Below are 14,915 nucleotides of genomic sequence, written 5' to 3' on the forward strand. Positions count from 1 at the left end.
TGAATGACAAGGGCGACAGGGAGGCCAGGTCAGGTCAGCAGTATGCCCGGAAATGAGGCCACTGCGCGCTGGCTACACTGTAAAAAGAGAGAGGCCGAAGGAGGAGGGGCGTCGTTGCCGGTGCCCGTGTCTGTTGTGTTGGTTGTGTTATGTAGGTAAAAAGGTACCTGGCCCTCTTGCACACTGCTTGCTGCCTTTCGTCGGATGTCGTGGTGGTGGTGTCTGCTGGTGCGTTCGGGGATAATGGCGGGGGTGGGAAGGGAGACCACAGCGAACGAACGAGGGGCAGCGTAACGGGGGCAAAGGCGTATGATGTATGCTGCTTGTGTATGTCGTTTCGTTGTTGTTACTGTCGGTCCTCCTGCTACGCTGCTTGGTGCTGCTGGTGCTGCTGCTTGTGATGATGATGGCTGGACACGACTGGGGAGGGGGGTGGGAGGGAGCGCTTCGGAGAGGGCGGCAAGGCTCGTGCCAGGAATCGCAGAACTAAAACGAGAAAAAAAGGGGGTATCTCAAAGAACTTGACAATTGGTAAAAAGGAAAAGAGAAGCGGAAAAGAAGCAAGTGGGATGCTCTTTTTCCTTTGGTTGATGTATGCAGAAGCAGAGTGAGTGGTGTTCGGGTTGGGGGAGGGGAAAGGTGGAGGAGAAGTAAGATAGACGGACGCGGAGGAACCAGGCAAGAGGAGAAACTGCCGCTTGTGTGTAGTGCTGTAGGATACGGATTCCAGTCGGTGGTCGGGGTGCTCAAAGTGGCTCGAGAGTGGCCTGGCTGCTCAAGGGAATGGCAGCACAAAGGCCAGGACAGACTGCAGCGAGTTCAAGCACACGGCGGCAGTCCACAGTGAGCGAGTCCACACACACTGGACACGGGCAGTCGGGCAACCGAAGACTGAGAGTCCCGGGCCACTCACCCAGTCTCAGTCTGGGGGGGGGGGGAGTGTGGGAGATGGAAGCTGAGCGACTGAACTGACGGGAGCACGGACCAGATTGCACGGTAGAGTACCAGGTTGTGGATGGAGCGTGGAGCCATCGGGAGACGCCCAGCGGTGGATCCCCCAGGGCGCCGCACGAGCCATTGGACAGCTCATTTAAATGGAGACAGACGACTGGTCTGTGCATTTTCCAAGGTCTGCTCCATCGTGACTGGTTCAACCAGCGGGCAAAAGTGGGCAACCACTCAGCACCTGCGTAGGCGGTGCAGTGCCATTGCAAGGGAAGTGTGCAGCAGCGAGTGTGCTCTGGCTGCTTTTCACACACTCACACACACACACCACACACCACCCATCTCCAATTTCATGGTCCCGTCGTATCACTCGCTGTCAGCATCCAGAATGGCCAGGGCAGTCAGTCAGGCAGGCAGGCCGACATGGGGTATGAAGAAGCTCCAGTACGGTATCTTCAAGAGATACCTTTCCCATCGTCGTCTAGCTCAAGCTACCAGGTATAAGACATTCGAGCGGACGGGAATGGACAGCTCCATCCATTCCTCCATATCGAGGCCAGTCAAGCCCAACACTACACTACTGTACTATGTACTTGCATCTGTACATCACACTGCACACTTGAAACTTCAAACTGTCCCTTCTTCAGTTTCTTCAACTTCTCACTGGCTTTTCCTTTCCCACTAACCCTCCAGGGTATCCTCGAATGTGGATACGTGTGTGTGTGATGTGTGGGTGTGCGTGGTGTGCAAGTGTTCAACTCCCGTCCTTCGGCATCTGGCCTTACCTACCAATCAACCAGGCCTGTCCAAAACAACCTAACCTCCGTCCTATCCAATGCTGACCACCTCCTATCGTCAACAACGACACAACAACCCTCAACTGTTCAACGAATTCAACCCACCGAAAATACCTGCCCCAAAGAGTGAAGGGATCGTCAACCGTACCTTAGTCTAGCCTTCCAATGCCTTGCCTGAAAACTGCCTGACATCGTTTGGGCCTGAAGCATCAAGTTCATCAAGGTTACATACAGTTGGGGATGTCCAGAATGCTCGGTATACCGCAAAGACTCGGGGCATAGCTTTTCAACTTCCAAGGAAATCAGTAGTCTCAGTTCTCAGACCCACTTAACCTCCAAAACCCATCCCACCCCCCGACCCCACCCCTTGTTTTTACGGTAGTAGGTCTGAGCGTGTTTTGTACTTTTTAGCCGTTGGTTGTAAAAGAATAACTAGGCATTATTATTCATTAAAAATCCAGTGAAATTGATAAAACTAAAAAGAAATACCCTTTATATAGATTTTTTTATTGTAGTTCTAATGGTAGTCTTAGTTTTCCTATACGACCAATATTCGTTAAGATACAAGGCTTTAAACTTTGAAGCTTTTACCCCCTTAAAGCTACATTACCTTAACGGGTAGTCCGAACTTTATAAAAGTAGTACCGTTAGAACCGCCTTATCAAAGCCATCCTCCCCATATAAATATCTCATTCAACACATTAATATTGAGGTTAAAAATAAAAGAAATCTAAAAGTAGAAAAATGAAATACTATTCCCTTAAGGTTGCATTACTTCAACAAGTAGTCCGAGCGCTATAAAAATAGTACTATAAGAGCCGCCTTATCGAGGCCATCCTCAATATATATTCTTTATAGTTATACGGTTATTAATAAAGTTAAAAATAAGAAGTGTCCAAAACCTTAAAAGCAATTGCAGCCGACGAAGGTTTGTCTTTGGGGTTGCATTACTTTAACGGGTGGTCCGAGCGTTATAAAAATTATATATTTAGAAAGAGCTTGAAAATACCATCCTTCAAATGGTTTAGTCTTAATTTTACTATTTTTTCTTATTTTATTATAAAGGAATATATAAAAATAAAATCTAGAGTTTATATAGGAGTTTCTGCAGCCGACGGCGTTTTCGCGCAAAATAGTAATAGACCTCCTCTTATAAAAGTTCGAGGAGGGGAGACCCACATATTTGTGGGGCGGGTCCGCTGAAGCGTTGTCGACGGGGGTTAATGTAATAGAGACTAGAAAATTAAGTATAAGCAGGAAGTATACTACAACATTTATACCCACTAAAATTTCTATATAAGACCGTAATTCTCAATATCCCTACCCTCCAGCTCCCTTTTTGAGCCCTATAATCTTCTACCCCCCTATAGAGCTTATCGTTGTTAATATCATAATACTTTCTAGTATTTAACATATACCATATAGAGATAGATCTATATATTAGGATATTCTATCTCAATATAGAGATTAGGCTTTAGGAGCGTAAGGTAGTACTAGTACCAGTACTAGTAATCCTAGTAATCCTAGTAATCCTAGTATAGCCAGCCCGGGCACTACCTCCTCATCCTCCTCCTCTTCCTCCTCCCCCACCACCGCCCTTAAATTAATAATGTACTAAATAACGCCCTAGTTCCAAACTAAAATTATTACGAACTTAAGCGATACTAGGGCCACCTAGACCCTCGGGACGCGATAGCCCCGCCCCTAAATAGCTAATATAACTATAAGTTAGGAAAAGGCCCGGAAGGGTGCAGTAGGTGGCTTACTAATGCAGGTAGCTCACTAGTAAGCTAGTACTTACGGTAAACTAGTATTTACGAGTAAGCTAGGGTTTATAGTAAATTATAATATTAGAATGAATATTATGTAAATTACGGAATTTACGATTATATAGACGGCTAGAGATATATAATCCGTAGTAGGACGAGAAAGTATAAAGGGACGATTAGAGAACTTACATTATTAGATAGTTCAATAGTAGTTAACTATATAATAGATTATTATTATTAAAATTAATATTACGTATATATATTTATTGTAAATTTTTTAGCTTTATTAAATAGTATTAATAGTCTTTTTACTTTTAGCTATTTTATTTAAATAAATTAGATTACTATTCGTTATATATTGATTATTCCCTTTAATTTATTTTAAATAGTAATTAAAAGTATTACTTTATTTTATTATATTTACTATTAGAAATAATAATAATTTTACCTATTAGGGTGAATTTGCGAGCCTTACTACTATATATTAATAGTTTAAAGCTATATAGGATTATATCTACTAATTCGAAGCTTAATTCGAGGTTAGATCCGGCCCTTTTAAAGCGAAGGTAGGAGAGGACGCCCCGCCCGTTAATTATCCTAAATTTAAATTAGTTGTATTTAAGAAATTCGATAGATAGTAGTCCGCCTTTATAGGATTCTTGATCTAAATGTAAATTTATTTCTATTTTTATAGAGATTAGTTTAGCTTTAAGTTTAATAAGGTAATTTATACGGGAACTAAATTTGTAGATAGGGCCTTTATTTAATACAAATTTATTTTTAAAGATTTTTATAAGAATAGAAAAGACGCTTCGGACTTTATTAAGAAGATTTTAAGCAATTACAATGAATTTACTAAAGCTTTTATTCGAATTTTTAGAGAAAAGGATAAGACTCGTTAGGTTTAAGAGTATTTAATTTATTTTCAATAAATTAAATTTACCTTAATTTATATTATACTTTTTAAGTAGGACGCCTTTTCTAATAATATTAATAACGATAAGCTAATATAATTATTCTATAATAGCCTTAAGGAAAGAATTAAAGACGAATTCTATAAGGAAGACCGTCTTGAAACTACTAATATTTATATTAATATAGCTATTTGTATCGACGATCGATTATTCTAGTAGGAATAGGAGAGGAAAGGGAAATTAATTACCTTTATTCTTTTTAAATTTAATTATACTAATATAAAAAAGAAAAGGATTTAGGGAATTTACTTTTCCGGAACTATTTATATTAGATTTATAGAAATTGATATAATTTAAATTAACCGAAGTAAGAAGGACTTTTCGAAGGTTAAATATTTTAATTACAGTAAGATTAGGTATATAAAGAGGGATTATTGCGCGCTTAAGTAATTAAATTAGAAGAAAGTAGAAACTATTATAGTAGAAGAAGTTAAAGTAATTGAGATTATTAGCGCTGAATACAGTTAAAACGATTTGGAGGACGTTATAAATAGAATTATAAATTTCGATTTGGAAGTATAATAGGAGGCCGATAATAAATATAAATAAGAAGGGCTTAATAAGGAAGATTCTAAGGAGGAGGTATAGGATGATAATATACTCTAAATATAGATATACCGAGCCCCGATATAGGAAGAAATTTGTAATTTTCCTAATACCGACTGAATTCTCTTTATAACTATATATATAATAAGTATTACTCTTCTCCTATTACTTTTATTAGCCTTTATAATTAAGGAATATTATTCTTCCGAATTCGTTAATTTATATTAATATAAATATTCTCATAATTCCGCCGAAGGGTATTAAATAGAATTATTATAATATTATTTAAATAAGAGTAGGAAGGACGAATTATAGGACGCTTTTTAGAAGAAGCGTATAATTATTATTAAAAGGGAACCCTAAACTATTTAGGAAGGATTTTTAAATATATTGGAGGCGTATTAATTAGTCGAAGGAGATACGGCTTAAATATACCCCCTTTATTTTACTTACTATTATATACCGTAGTTTTAATATATTACTAATAATTACTATGAATATTATAGGAAGAAACAGGATAATTATTTTTGGCCTATTTATAGATTCGACCGGTAAGGGTAATTTAAATTAATTATATATACCTTTAATCGAGCGGATATATAAATTGCCTTTATTATAGACGAATAATTCGTATTTAGTTTATACCTTTTTATATAAATAAATAATTAATTAGTATTTAGGAAATTTATTATCCGCCCCCGCAATACTTATATTTATTTAAAATAGGGAGAAGTAAATCCCTAATAATAATAGTACCCGATATTCGATTGCCCTATTTATATAAGATAGAAAGCCTAGGTTTATAAAATAGAAATTATATATTACGTCCAATAAGTTAATATGAATGGAAGTACTAAGGATAAGGAAGCCGCTTGTTTAGTATAGTTATAAGAATATTGTTCGTTAAACGAGCCCGAATTTAAAGAAGAGGATACTTTTAATAATTATTATTAGGAATTAGGAAATAGTTTAGGGCCTTTAAGGAGGCCCGGTAGAAATTAAATTCTTAAATAAAACGGATTATCCGGCGATATAGCCGTCGGAAAGATAAAATTTAAGACTTTATAATACTTATAGAGATTACTATTATAAAAGAAGGGAAAGAAGATTAGTGATTTAAAATTATAATTTATTAGAAGAATTATTAAATTTTCGTATTAATAAATTCTAGAGTTTAATTGAATTTTATTTTATTTAAGTTCATTATTTAATTAAGGATTCTTTAAAAGAAGAAGAAGGTTCCTTTTGTAGTAAAAAGACCCTTCGAAATATAGATTGTAAGATAGGAAATATTACTACTTTTTATTATAGTAGAAGGTAAAATAATTGAAGTTAATTTTAATATTATTAAAATAGGGCTATTTAAGGATATAATTTTAAAGTATTTATAGTATATTATATACAATTTGAATATTAATTGGAAGGAAGGTGGCCGCCTATATTCTAGGATATACTTAATTATTAATAGGAAAATTGGAATACGGGAGGAAGTGAGCTACGAAGGCGTTATTCTTTCGGCCCTATTATAAATAGTATAAGAAGTTATAATTTATATTATTAATAAAAGTAGTAAAATTATAGAAGAAGGGTTAGTAATATTAGTAAAGGTATTAGTAATTAACGTTCAATATAAATTCGATTATTATTAAAATTAATAAATAGAGAAGTTAAAAACGGTAATTTTAATAGAATATTAAGGATATCCGGCTTTCGTTAGTAAGTATTTTAAAGGATTATTATTATAAGGATTATAGAATTATAAAATTAAATTTAAGGAAGGAGTTAAATTTAAATTCTTTAAAGTATATTATATTAATAAGAAGTAGAATATAGAATTAAGGAAGTATTTGGATAAAAATTTGAAATAAGGATATATTCGGGAATTTATATTACTAGCGGGGTACCCTATCTTCTTTATACTAAAGAAGAATAGAAAATTATATTTTTATATTAATTATAAATAGTTAAATTAGGAGATTATAAGAAATAATTATCCCCTACTCTTAATTTTATATATCCGAAGTTAATTAGGAGGAGTATAATATTGTATATACTTTAATTTATTTATTACTTATATTTATATCCGAATTAAGGAAGGAGACGAATGGAAAATAGTATTTTATATATTTTATAAATATTATAAATACTTTGTTATACCCTTTGGGTTAATTAATATACCTACAATATTTTAATCTGTTATTAATTATATAATTCGACCCTATTTTAATAAGTTCGCTATTTATTACCTAAATAATATTTTTTTTTATTTTAAAATTTTTGTAGAATATAAGGAATATATAAGGAAAGTATTAAATATACTATATAAGTATAAATTTTTTGTTAATATAGAGAAAAGCGAATTCTATATAAAAGAGATTATATTTTTTAGGTATTTAATTTTAAAGAATAAAGTTAGGATAGAATTAAATAAGGTAGAAGTTATACGGAATTGGCCTATGCTTAGGAATACGACCGAAGTCTATAGATTTTTAAAATTTATTAATTTCTATTGGATATTTATATAGAATTATAGGAAGATTATTAGGCTATTATACGAATTTATCAGGAAGGAGGTTATTTTTATATAAGGAAAAACGGAAAAGGAAATTTTTAGGGCTATTTATAATATAATTACTATAGACCCTATATTGAAATTTTTTAACCTGAATAAGTTTTTTAAAGTCTAAATTAATATATTAAATTATATTATTAGAGGATAATTAGGGTAGTACGGCGATTAAAGAAAATTATATTTTATAGTTTTCTTTTTAAAGAAGTTAGAAGGACCCTATTGTAATTATTTTATTTATAATAAGGATTTTTTAATTATTATTAAAGTATTTTAAGAATAGAAGTTATATTTTAGTAGAATTATACATAAAGTATAAATTTATATTAATTATAATAATCTTTAGTATTTTAAGACTACGAAGGTATTTAATGGCCGCTAAATATAATAGGCTGAATTTTTATTAGAATTTAATTTTAAAATTAATTATAAGAAGGGTTCCGAGAACGTTTAAACCGATACTTTAAACTATTGGGCGGATTATATAAAAGATATAGTAGAAGCCTTTATATTATTATTTTAAGAATAATTAAATAGAATATTCGTATACTCCTTATAGGAATAAGTAGAGTACTATACTATTTATAGGATTAAATTATATAACCTTAGTTATTAAACTATTATTGCAATTTCAAAAGAGTAATAGAAATAAGAAGATAGTATAGAAGAAGAAGTTGTCCTTTAGAGCGATAAGTTATAGTACTATAATAAGGCTTATATTTAGTTTAAATAGTACGAAATATTTATTATAGGAATATATACGTTTAAAATAGGAGGATATATGGGTATTATTAAAATTATAGTACGGATACGGTAGTATTACGATTTTCTAGGAATAAAAATCGAAGTAGTTCGAATATTATAAATTTATAAGTATTATAGTAAAATTAGGGTTATAAAATATAAATTATATAAATTTTTTAAACTTTTAGAAGTTGTAAAAAGGCTATAAAATTCGGTAATTATAAATTTTATTACTAAATTACTATTATTTACAAATACTACAATAGGAGTTATTTACAATAGTATTTTAATAGTAGTAAATAAATTAATTAAATAGAATTATTTTTTACTTTATAAGGAAATATAGTTAGTAGAATAATTTATAAATATAATTTATTAGAATATTATTTCGGTATATAGTTGGCCGAAGGAATAGATTATAGATAGGGATATTAAATTTGCGTTTAAGTTTTAGTAAATATTAATAATTAAGTTCGGTATTAAAAGTAAAATATTAATAGTATATTATTTATAAATGAATAGCTAAATAGAAAGAATTAATTAAATTGTAGAATAATATTTGAGGAATTATATTAATTTCGAGTAAAGTAATTAGGTAGAATTATTATTAGTAGTATAATTAGTATATAATACTTCTCCTACGGAGATTATAAAAGTTTTCCCTTTCTTTATAAATTATAGGTATAAATTAGAATTTTTAGAAAGATTAAATACGAACATCCTTAAGGCTTTAATTAAGGCTGAGAAACTATATATACTATATAAAAAGTTTAAGGAAGAATTGGAATTCGTTAAATAAAAGATAAACCGGTATTTTAATAAAAAAAGGTTTGAGGGACTTCGCTTTAAGGAGGGGGATAAAGTCCTTTTATTTATTAGGAATCTTAGGATAAAGAGGCTAAATAAGAAATTTAATAACCGATAAGTAGAGCTATTTAAAATTAAGAAGAAAATCTCGGATATAATATATTAATTGAATATTCCTAATACTATAAAATTAAAATTATACTCCTTCTATATTATATTATTAGAATTAGTATTTAAAAATATACGAATTAATATAAGAATTAATATTAAGGACGAAGAAGAAGAATAGGATATAGAATAAATTTTGGATTTATAAATAATAGACGGAGAATTAGAATATTTTATTAAGTAGGAAGGGTTTGGCTTAGAAAATAATACTTAGAAACCCGTTAAAAATTTAAATTGCCCTAAGAAATTAGAGGAATTCTATTAGAAGAACTTAGATCGGCTAGGGATAGAAAACTATTTAATTAGGAAGTAGGGAAGGACGAAGTATTTAAGGACGATTAATTTATAGGTATAGAAATAATAGAAGTAAAAATATTTAATAATAATATTGTAGGTAAAGGTTTAGGTTCCCTTTCGGCGGCCCTTTTTTCCTTATTTTAAGTATTTAATTTAATTTTTATAATTTGAATTATTTTACGAACTTTTATAGTTAATTCCTTTTATTAATATTGAATTGCGGTTAGGCGAAGCGTATATTTTTATATTATTTTTATAAGTACTGCTTATTCTTACTTTAGTTTTTTATTTTTTATAATTATTTATACTATTAAAGAAGTATTAATAAAGACGATTAGTAGTCGGGAATTCGGATATTTACATTCTATATTATAATTTACCTCCTTATAAAGATAAGTACTACGGACGTATTCGTTATACTTTTCCCGTTCTAAAAGCTTTTTGTAAATAAATTTATAGTCGGAATAGTATTAGTAAAGTATAATTATAGAATTAAAAAATTTAATAATAAATAAAAAAACTACCGTCGGACGGACAATATAGTTGAATATTTAGTAATACGATTAGATATAGTAATAGATATAAAGGAAAGGGAAGATTTATTATATTTAGGTAATAAAGGGAATAATATAGAAATAAAGGGTAGAAAAGGGATATAAATAGCTAATAAAGTTATTAAAAACGTCAATTAAGGAAAAGAAGTATTATATTATAAATTTAAGCAATATTAGGGCTACTTAAACCCTTAGGATACAATAGCCCCGCCCCTAAATAGTTAGTATAATTATAAATTAGGGAAAGGCCCGGAAGGGCGTAGTAGATAATTTATTAATATAGGTAGTTTATTAGTATATTAATATTTATAGTAAATTAGTACTTATAGGTAAGTTAGGGCTTACGGTGAGTTATAATACTAGAGTAAGTATTATATAAATTACGGAATTTACAACTATATAGACGGTTAGAGATATATAATTTATAGTAGGACGAGAAGGTATAAAGGGACAATTAGAGAATTTAGATTATTAGATAGTTCGATAGTAGTTAACCGTATAATAGATTATTATTACTAAAACTAGTATTACGTACGTATATTTATTATAAACCTTTTGGCTTTATTGAATAGTACTGATAGTCTTTTTACCTTTAGCTATCTTACTTAGGTAGATTAGATTGCCGTTCGTTATAAAAATCGTATAGTATAAAGGTTATAAAGAGGAAGTATAATAGAGGGCCTAAGATTAAGATTAAGTGGTACTATACTAACGAAATTAAAATTTAAGTAAGGTTATATTATAGTATTATTAGTAGAGTTATCTAATACTAACAATTTAAGCAAATATTAATATACTTTATATAAACTAAAGTGCTTATTATTATTAAAGATGATCCGCGCCGCTGCCGTTGTACTTACTATTGTATTAGCGCTTATAATTATAATAAAGACTATATTATTGAAGAGGGATATTAAAATATATACGTATATGAAGTTGGCTATTACTTTAAAATCCCAACTAGTATAATACAAAATTAGTAGGAAATATAGGAAGCTATACTACTACGTATAGCTTGAAAGGGCAAAGCGCTATAGTTAAAGTTTAAATATTAATTATATATTACGCGAAGATGTACTTTACAAGTAATAACAATAGAGAATAATAAAGTAAGTAACTAATTGCTAAATAGAATAATAATATGTAACAATTAATAACAGTCTTATTAAAGGAAGCTAAAGACAAGAGCTATCGCAAGCCTCAACCTAGGACCTCGTATACGACTTTACTAAATATAAGTAAAATAAATATTAAGTTAGTATAATATTAATTAATAATCTGTTAACTCTAATAGAGGTTAACGGGACGAATACTCTTATATAATAAACTATACACTCTAATAAGCAATTACTATAATAAGACAGAGCCTCTAAATACCTACTAAGAATACCCTATAATATCTCCTCCTTAATAAAAGAAGAAGAGTGTTTACTATCTACGTAATATCTTTAAATCTAACTATATATATAAAAGATCCTATTATCTATTAGAGCCTTTATTTAATAATCTATATCTAAATTAACTACTAAATACGCAAAGCGTACAACCCTCTAAATAGAGTACCCAATTTAATAACTTAATAATAATCCTTTAATAACTATAATTATAATAAGCTGAACGCTTATTAAACTCCTCATTATCTATCTCCTTATTCTTATCTATGTAATATATATCTTAATAAAAATGTTTACGTCCTAATAGAGAATCTTCCTACTCCTAAATATTAGGAAGGTAACTATAGCGAGGAGAGTAGGTAATAAGTAAGAATTAAAGCGAAAACCCGAATAGGCCGTTATAGAATAGAATTTATTAAATAAATTAGTTAAACCGAATATATATAATAGTGAAAGATTATTAGAATAAATACTATAAAGAATAATAATACTAAAAATAGTTTTAAATATATAGTTCCTACTAATAAATGAAGTCGGGGGGAAATATTTAATATAAAGCTTCTACATTTCTCTAAACTTAGTACAAAAAATCGTTAATTCTATTTATATCTTTTATACAACCTAACTCTAATATTTATTTAATACTTTTAGTACTATGAACTATATATTAAAAGTACACTTTAATATATCCTCAATCTCTTTACAAAATATAAAATTAATAAGTATAATAAATTCCCTACTAATTTTAACGATATAATTAACTATCTTTTCAACTACCGGAAACTTATTTAAAACCAATTTAGCCGGCGCTACTTAAATACGATAGAGGTAGCCCAATCTTCCTATTAGACCGCCAATTTACTTAGAGAAACTAGTATTGTAATTAGAATACTAAATAACTAGTAAAATTGCTTTCAAAGGGATATAATTAGTAAAATTAACATTTCCTTAACTTTTTTTATTAAAGGCCAAATTAAAAGTAACTTTAATATTACAAACAAATTTACTCTACAAAAAAAAGTAAAAGCCTATAAATTAATATTTATATTCTTCTTTATTTTCTATATATACTTTAATAATTTTTTTAATCTTATTATATAACTCTTTATTATTTTTAATACTAAAATTAGTATAATTTTAATTGTAATTAGCGAAGGTACTAGCAAAAATTAAATATACTTTTCCTTTATTACTATTCTCGCTAATAATAATTGAGTATAATTATATAACCCGGATCGGAATTTTACGTACCTTTTTCGAAATTATCTTAGCAACCGGAATTTTAGTACGAATTAAAATAGGGGCAGCCCTAATCGGTAGCTATAAAGCTTTACGAACCTTATTAATCAACTAAACGATCTTTCGGATTTCCTAAATATTAGTAAAGTCGATATCGCTATTTCTAATAATATAACTATTAGGATATATATTGTAGCAAAAAGTCTATAGGCGGTCGTAAAAGCGTTAATTAATAATAATTAACTCCTCTATATATCTTTTTCTAAAAGTTATATTACTATACTTAATAATAATAATAGGAATTAAATCAAATATTCCTCTAATATACAACTTCTAAATCTTAATATTATAAAATCCAATAATAATATTAAAGTCCTACTCCTACCAAATTCTATTGCCACTACTAGGAATTAAATCCTTCGGGAATATAGTCGATAAAGGTATAAATATAAAATAAGTAAAATTATTATTAATAATATATAAAATTACCGAATTTATATTAGTTAATTCGCCCATACGTTTAATAATACTATAAAATATAGAATACAATTTATTTTCGTACTATATAAAAAAATAATTAGTAATTATAATCGGTACTAGACATCTTCTATTATTTGCCTTCTTAGGATTATAAACAAAAACGTTTTAAATAAACTAAAAGGACTTAGTGGGAAGATAATCAAACGGGTTATAAACACTATAATCTTAAACGAAATTATTATTCGAATTAATAGTATATCTATAATAAACGTAATTAAAAAACTATTCATATTAGACTATATCTATCTATTTAACAAAATTAGCTACAAAGTTAGGAAGTATAATATATATACTATCGTCTCCCAAACTAATAAATTTTACTAGTAAGCCTATTAATTATATAATAATTAAAATATTTTACTATATTAACTAATATACTAAACTAAGGATTGTACTCTAGAAACTATAGAGCGAACTATTGGTCTATAATAAGACTATACAAACTACTATTACAATTAGAACTATTAATCTAATTATTAGAAATTATAATCACATTATTAATAAACAGCGGGGACTCTATATTAATATCGGCTATATTATTATATTAAAAGTGCAATTTAGTAAAAGTAGGACAAAAAAGGTAATAAACAATAATTCATTTAATAAAATTATTATATAAAGGAAGCTATTATAGAGTTAAATAGTATAGAAATAGGGTAGAATATAATAAAATTACTAAAGTAAGAAAGAAAGTCTAAGAGTAGTTAAATATTTTTAATTCTTTTAAAAATTATATATATACGTACTAAGACTCTTCCTTTACTAATACCTACCTACCAGGCCGTTTACTATATATAATTGTAAATACCGCTACTTTTATATAACCGTACGTACCTACCTAATTAAAATAGAAAAAGTCTTAATCGAGATTATAAATAATATATAGTATATTATCCTATATACTACTAATAATAGGCTTACCTCCGCTTAAATATACTTCTAAACGAAATTTTAAAAATCTTAATAGAAAGTACAAAGAATATAACTACTTATAAAAATATATAACGAAAAAATAATAGAAAATTCAAAATAAAACGAAATATTCTCAAACCCTTATAGTTTCCAGTAACCTCCCTTTTTTCAATAAAAAGGTTATTACCTCCTCTATCAATTCTAACGCCGTATCCAATAAAATATATTTCTAATATGCTAAATTACCTTTCTATAATTATTTTAAAATAATAATTCTAATAAATATTCTATATTGAATTCTTCTACTATATCCTTCGAATTCCTTATATATTTACTATACAACTCCTATATGTTATCTTTATTTTAATATCTAATGTATTTAATTAAATACTATTTATTTAATAAACTTTAATTTCTAATAATAAGATTTTCAACTTTCTATTCCTCTTGCCTATCTACCTTAACCGGTAGCGGTGGCAGTACTTCGCAATTAAATAGATCCAAGAATTATATTAGCTTATAAAAATAAACTACAAATATAATAGGATAAGTACGTTAAATATTAAGTAAATTAAACTTATAGGCTAACGGACTAATTTTTTCGAAAATACAATAGGGATCTATTTACTCTATTAACTATTTCTTCTTTATACTTCCAAA

At 29.0% G+C, this 14,915-nt stretch overlaps 1 protein-coding gene across 1 annotated transcript; it reads left to right on the top strand.

Annotated features, from left to right (window-relative positions):
- Positions 1-7,073: 7,073 nt before the first annotated feature.
- NEUTE1DRAFT_38528 (uncharacterized protein) lies at positions 7,074-7,223 on the top strand (the record flags this gene model as incomplete). Its single annotated transcript, XM_009850453.1, has 1 exon — positions 7,074-7,223. A coding segment is annotated over one exon (150 nt), but the record flags the coding sequence as incomplete, so codon positions are not given.
- Positions 7,224-14,915: the final 7,692 nt, after the last annotated feature.

This window comes from Neurospora tetrasperma (assembly GCF_000213175.1).
Source record: "Neurospora tetrasperma FGSC 2508 unplaced genomic scaffold NEUTE1scaffold_2, whole genome shotgun sequence".
Taxonomy (NCBI): domain Eukaryota; kingdom Fungi; phylum Ascomycota; class Sordariomycetes; order Sordariales; family Sordariaceae; genus Neurospora; species Neurospora tetrasperma.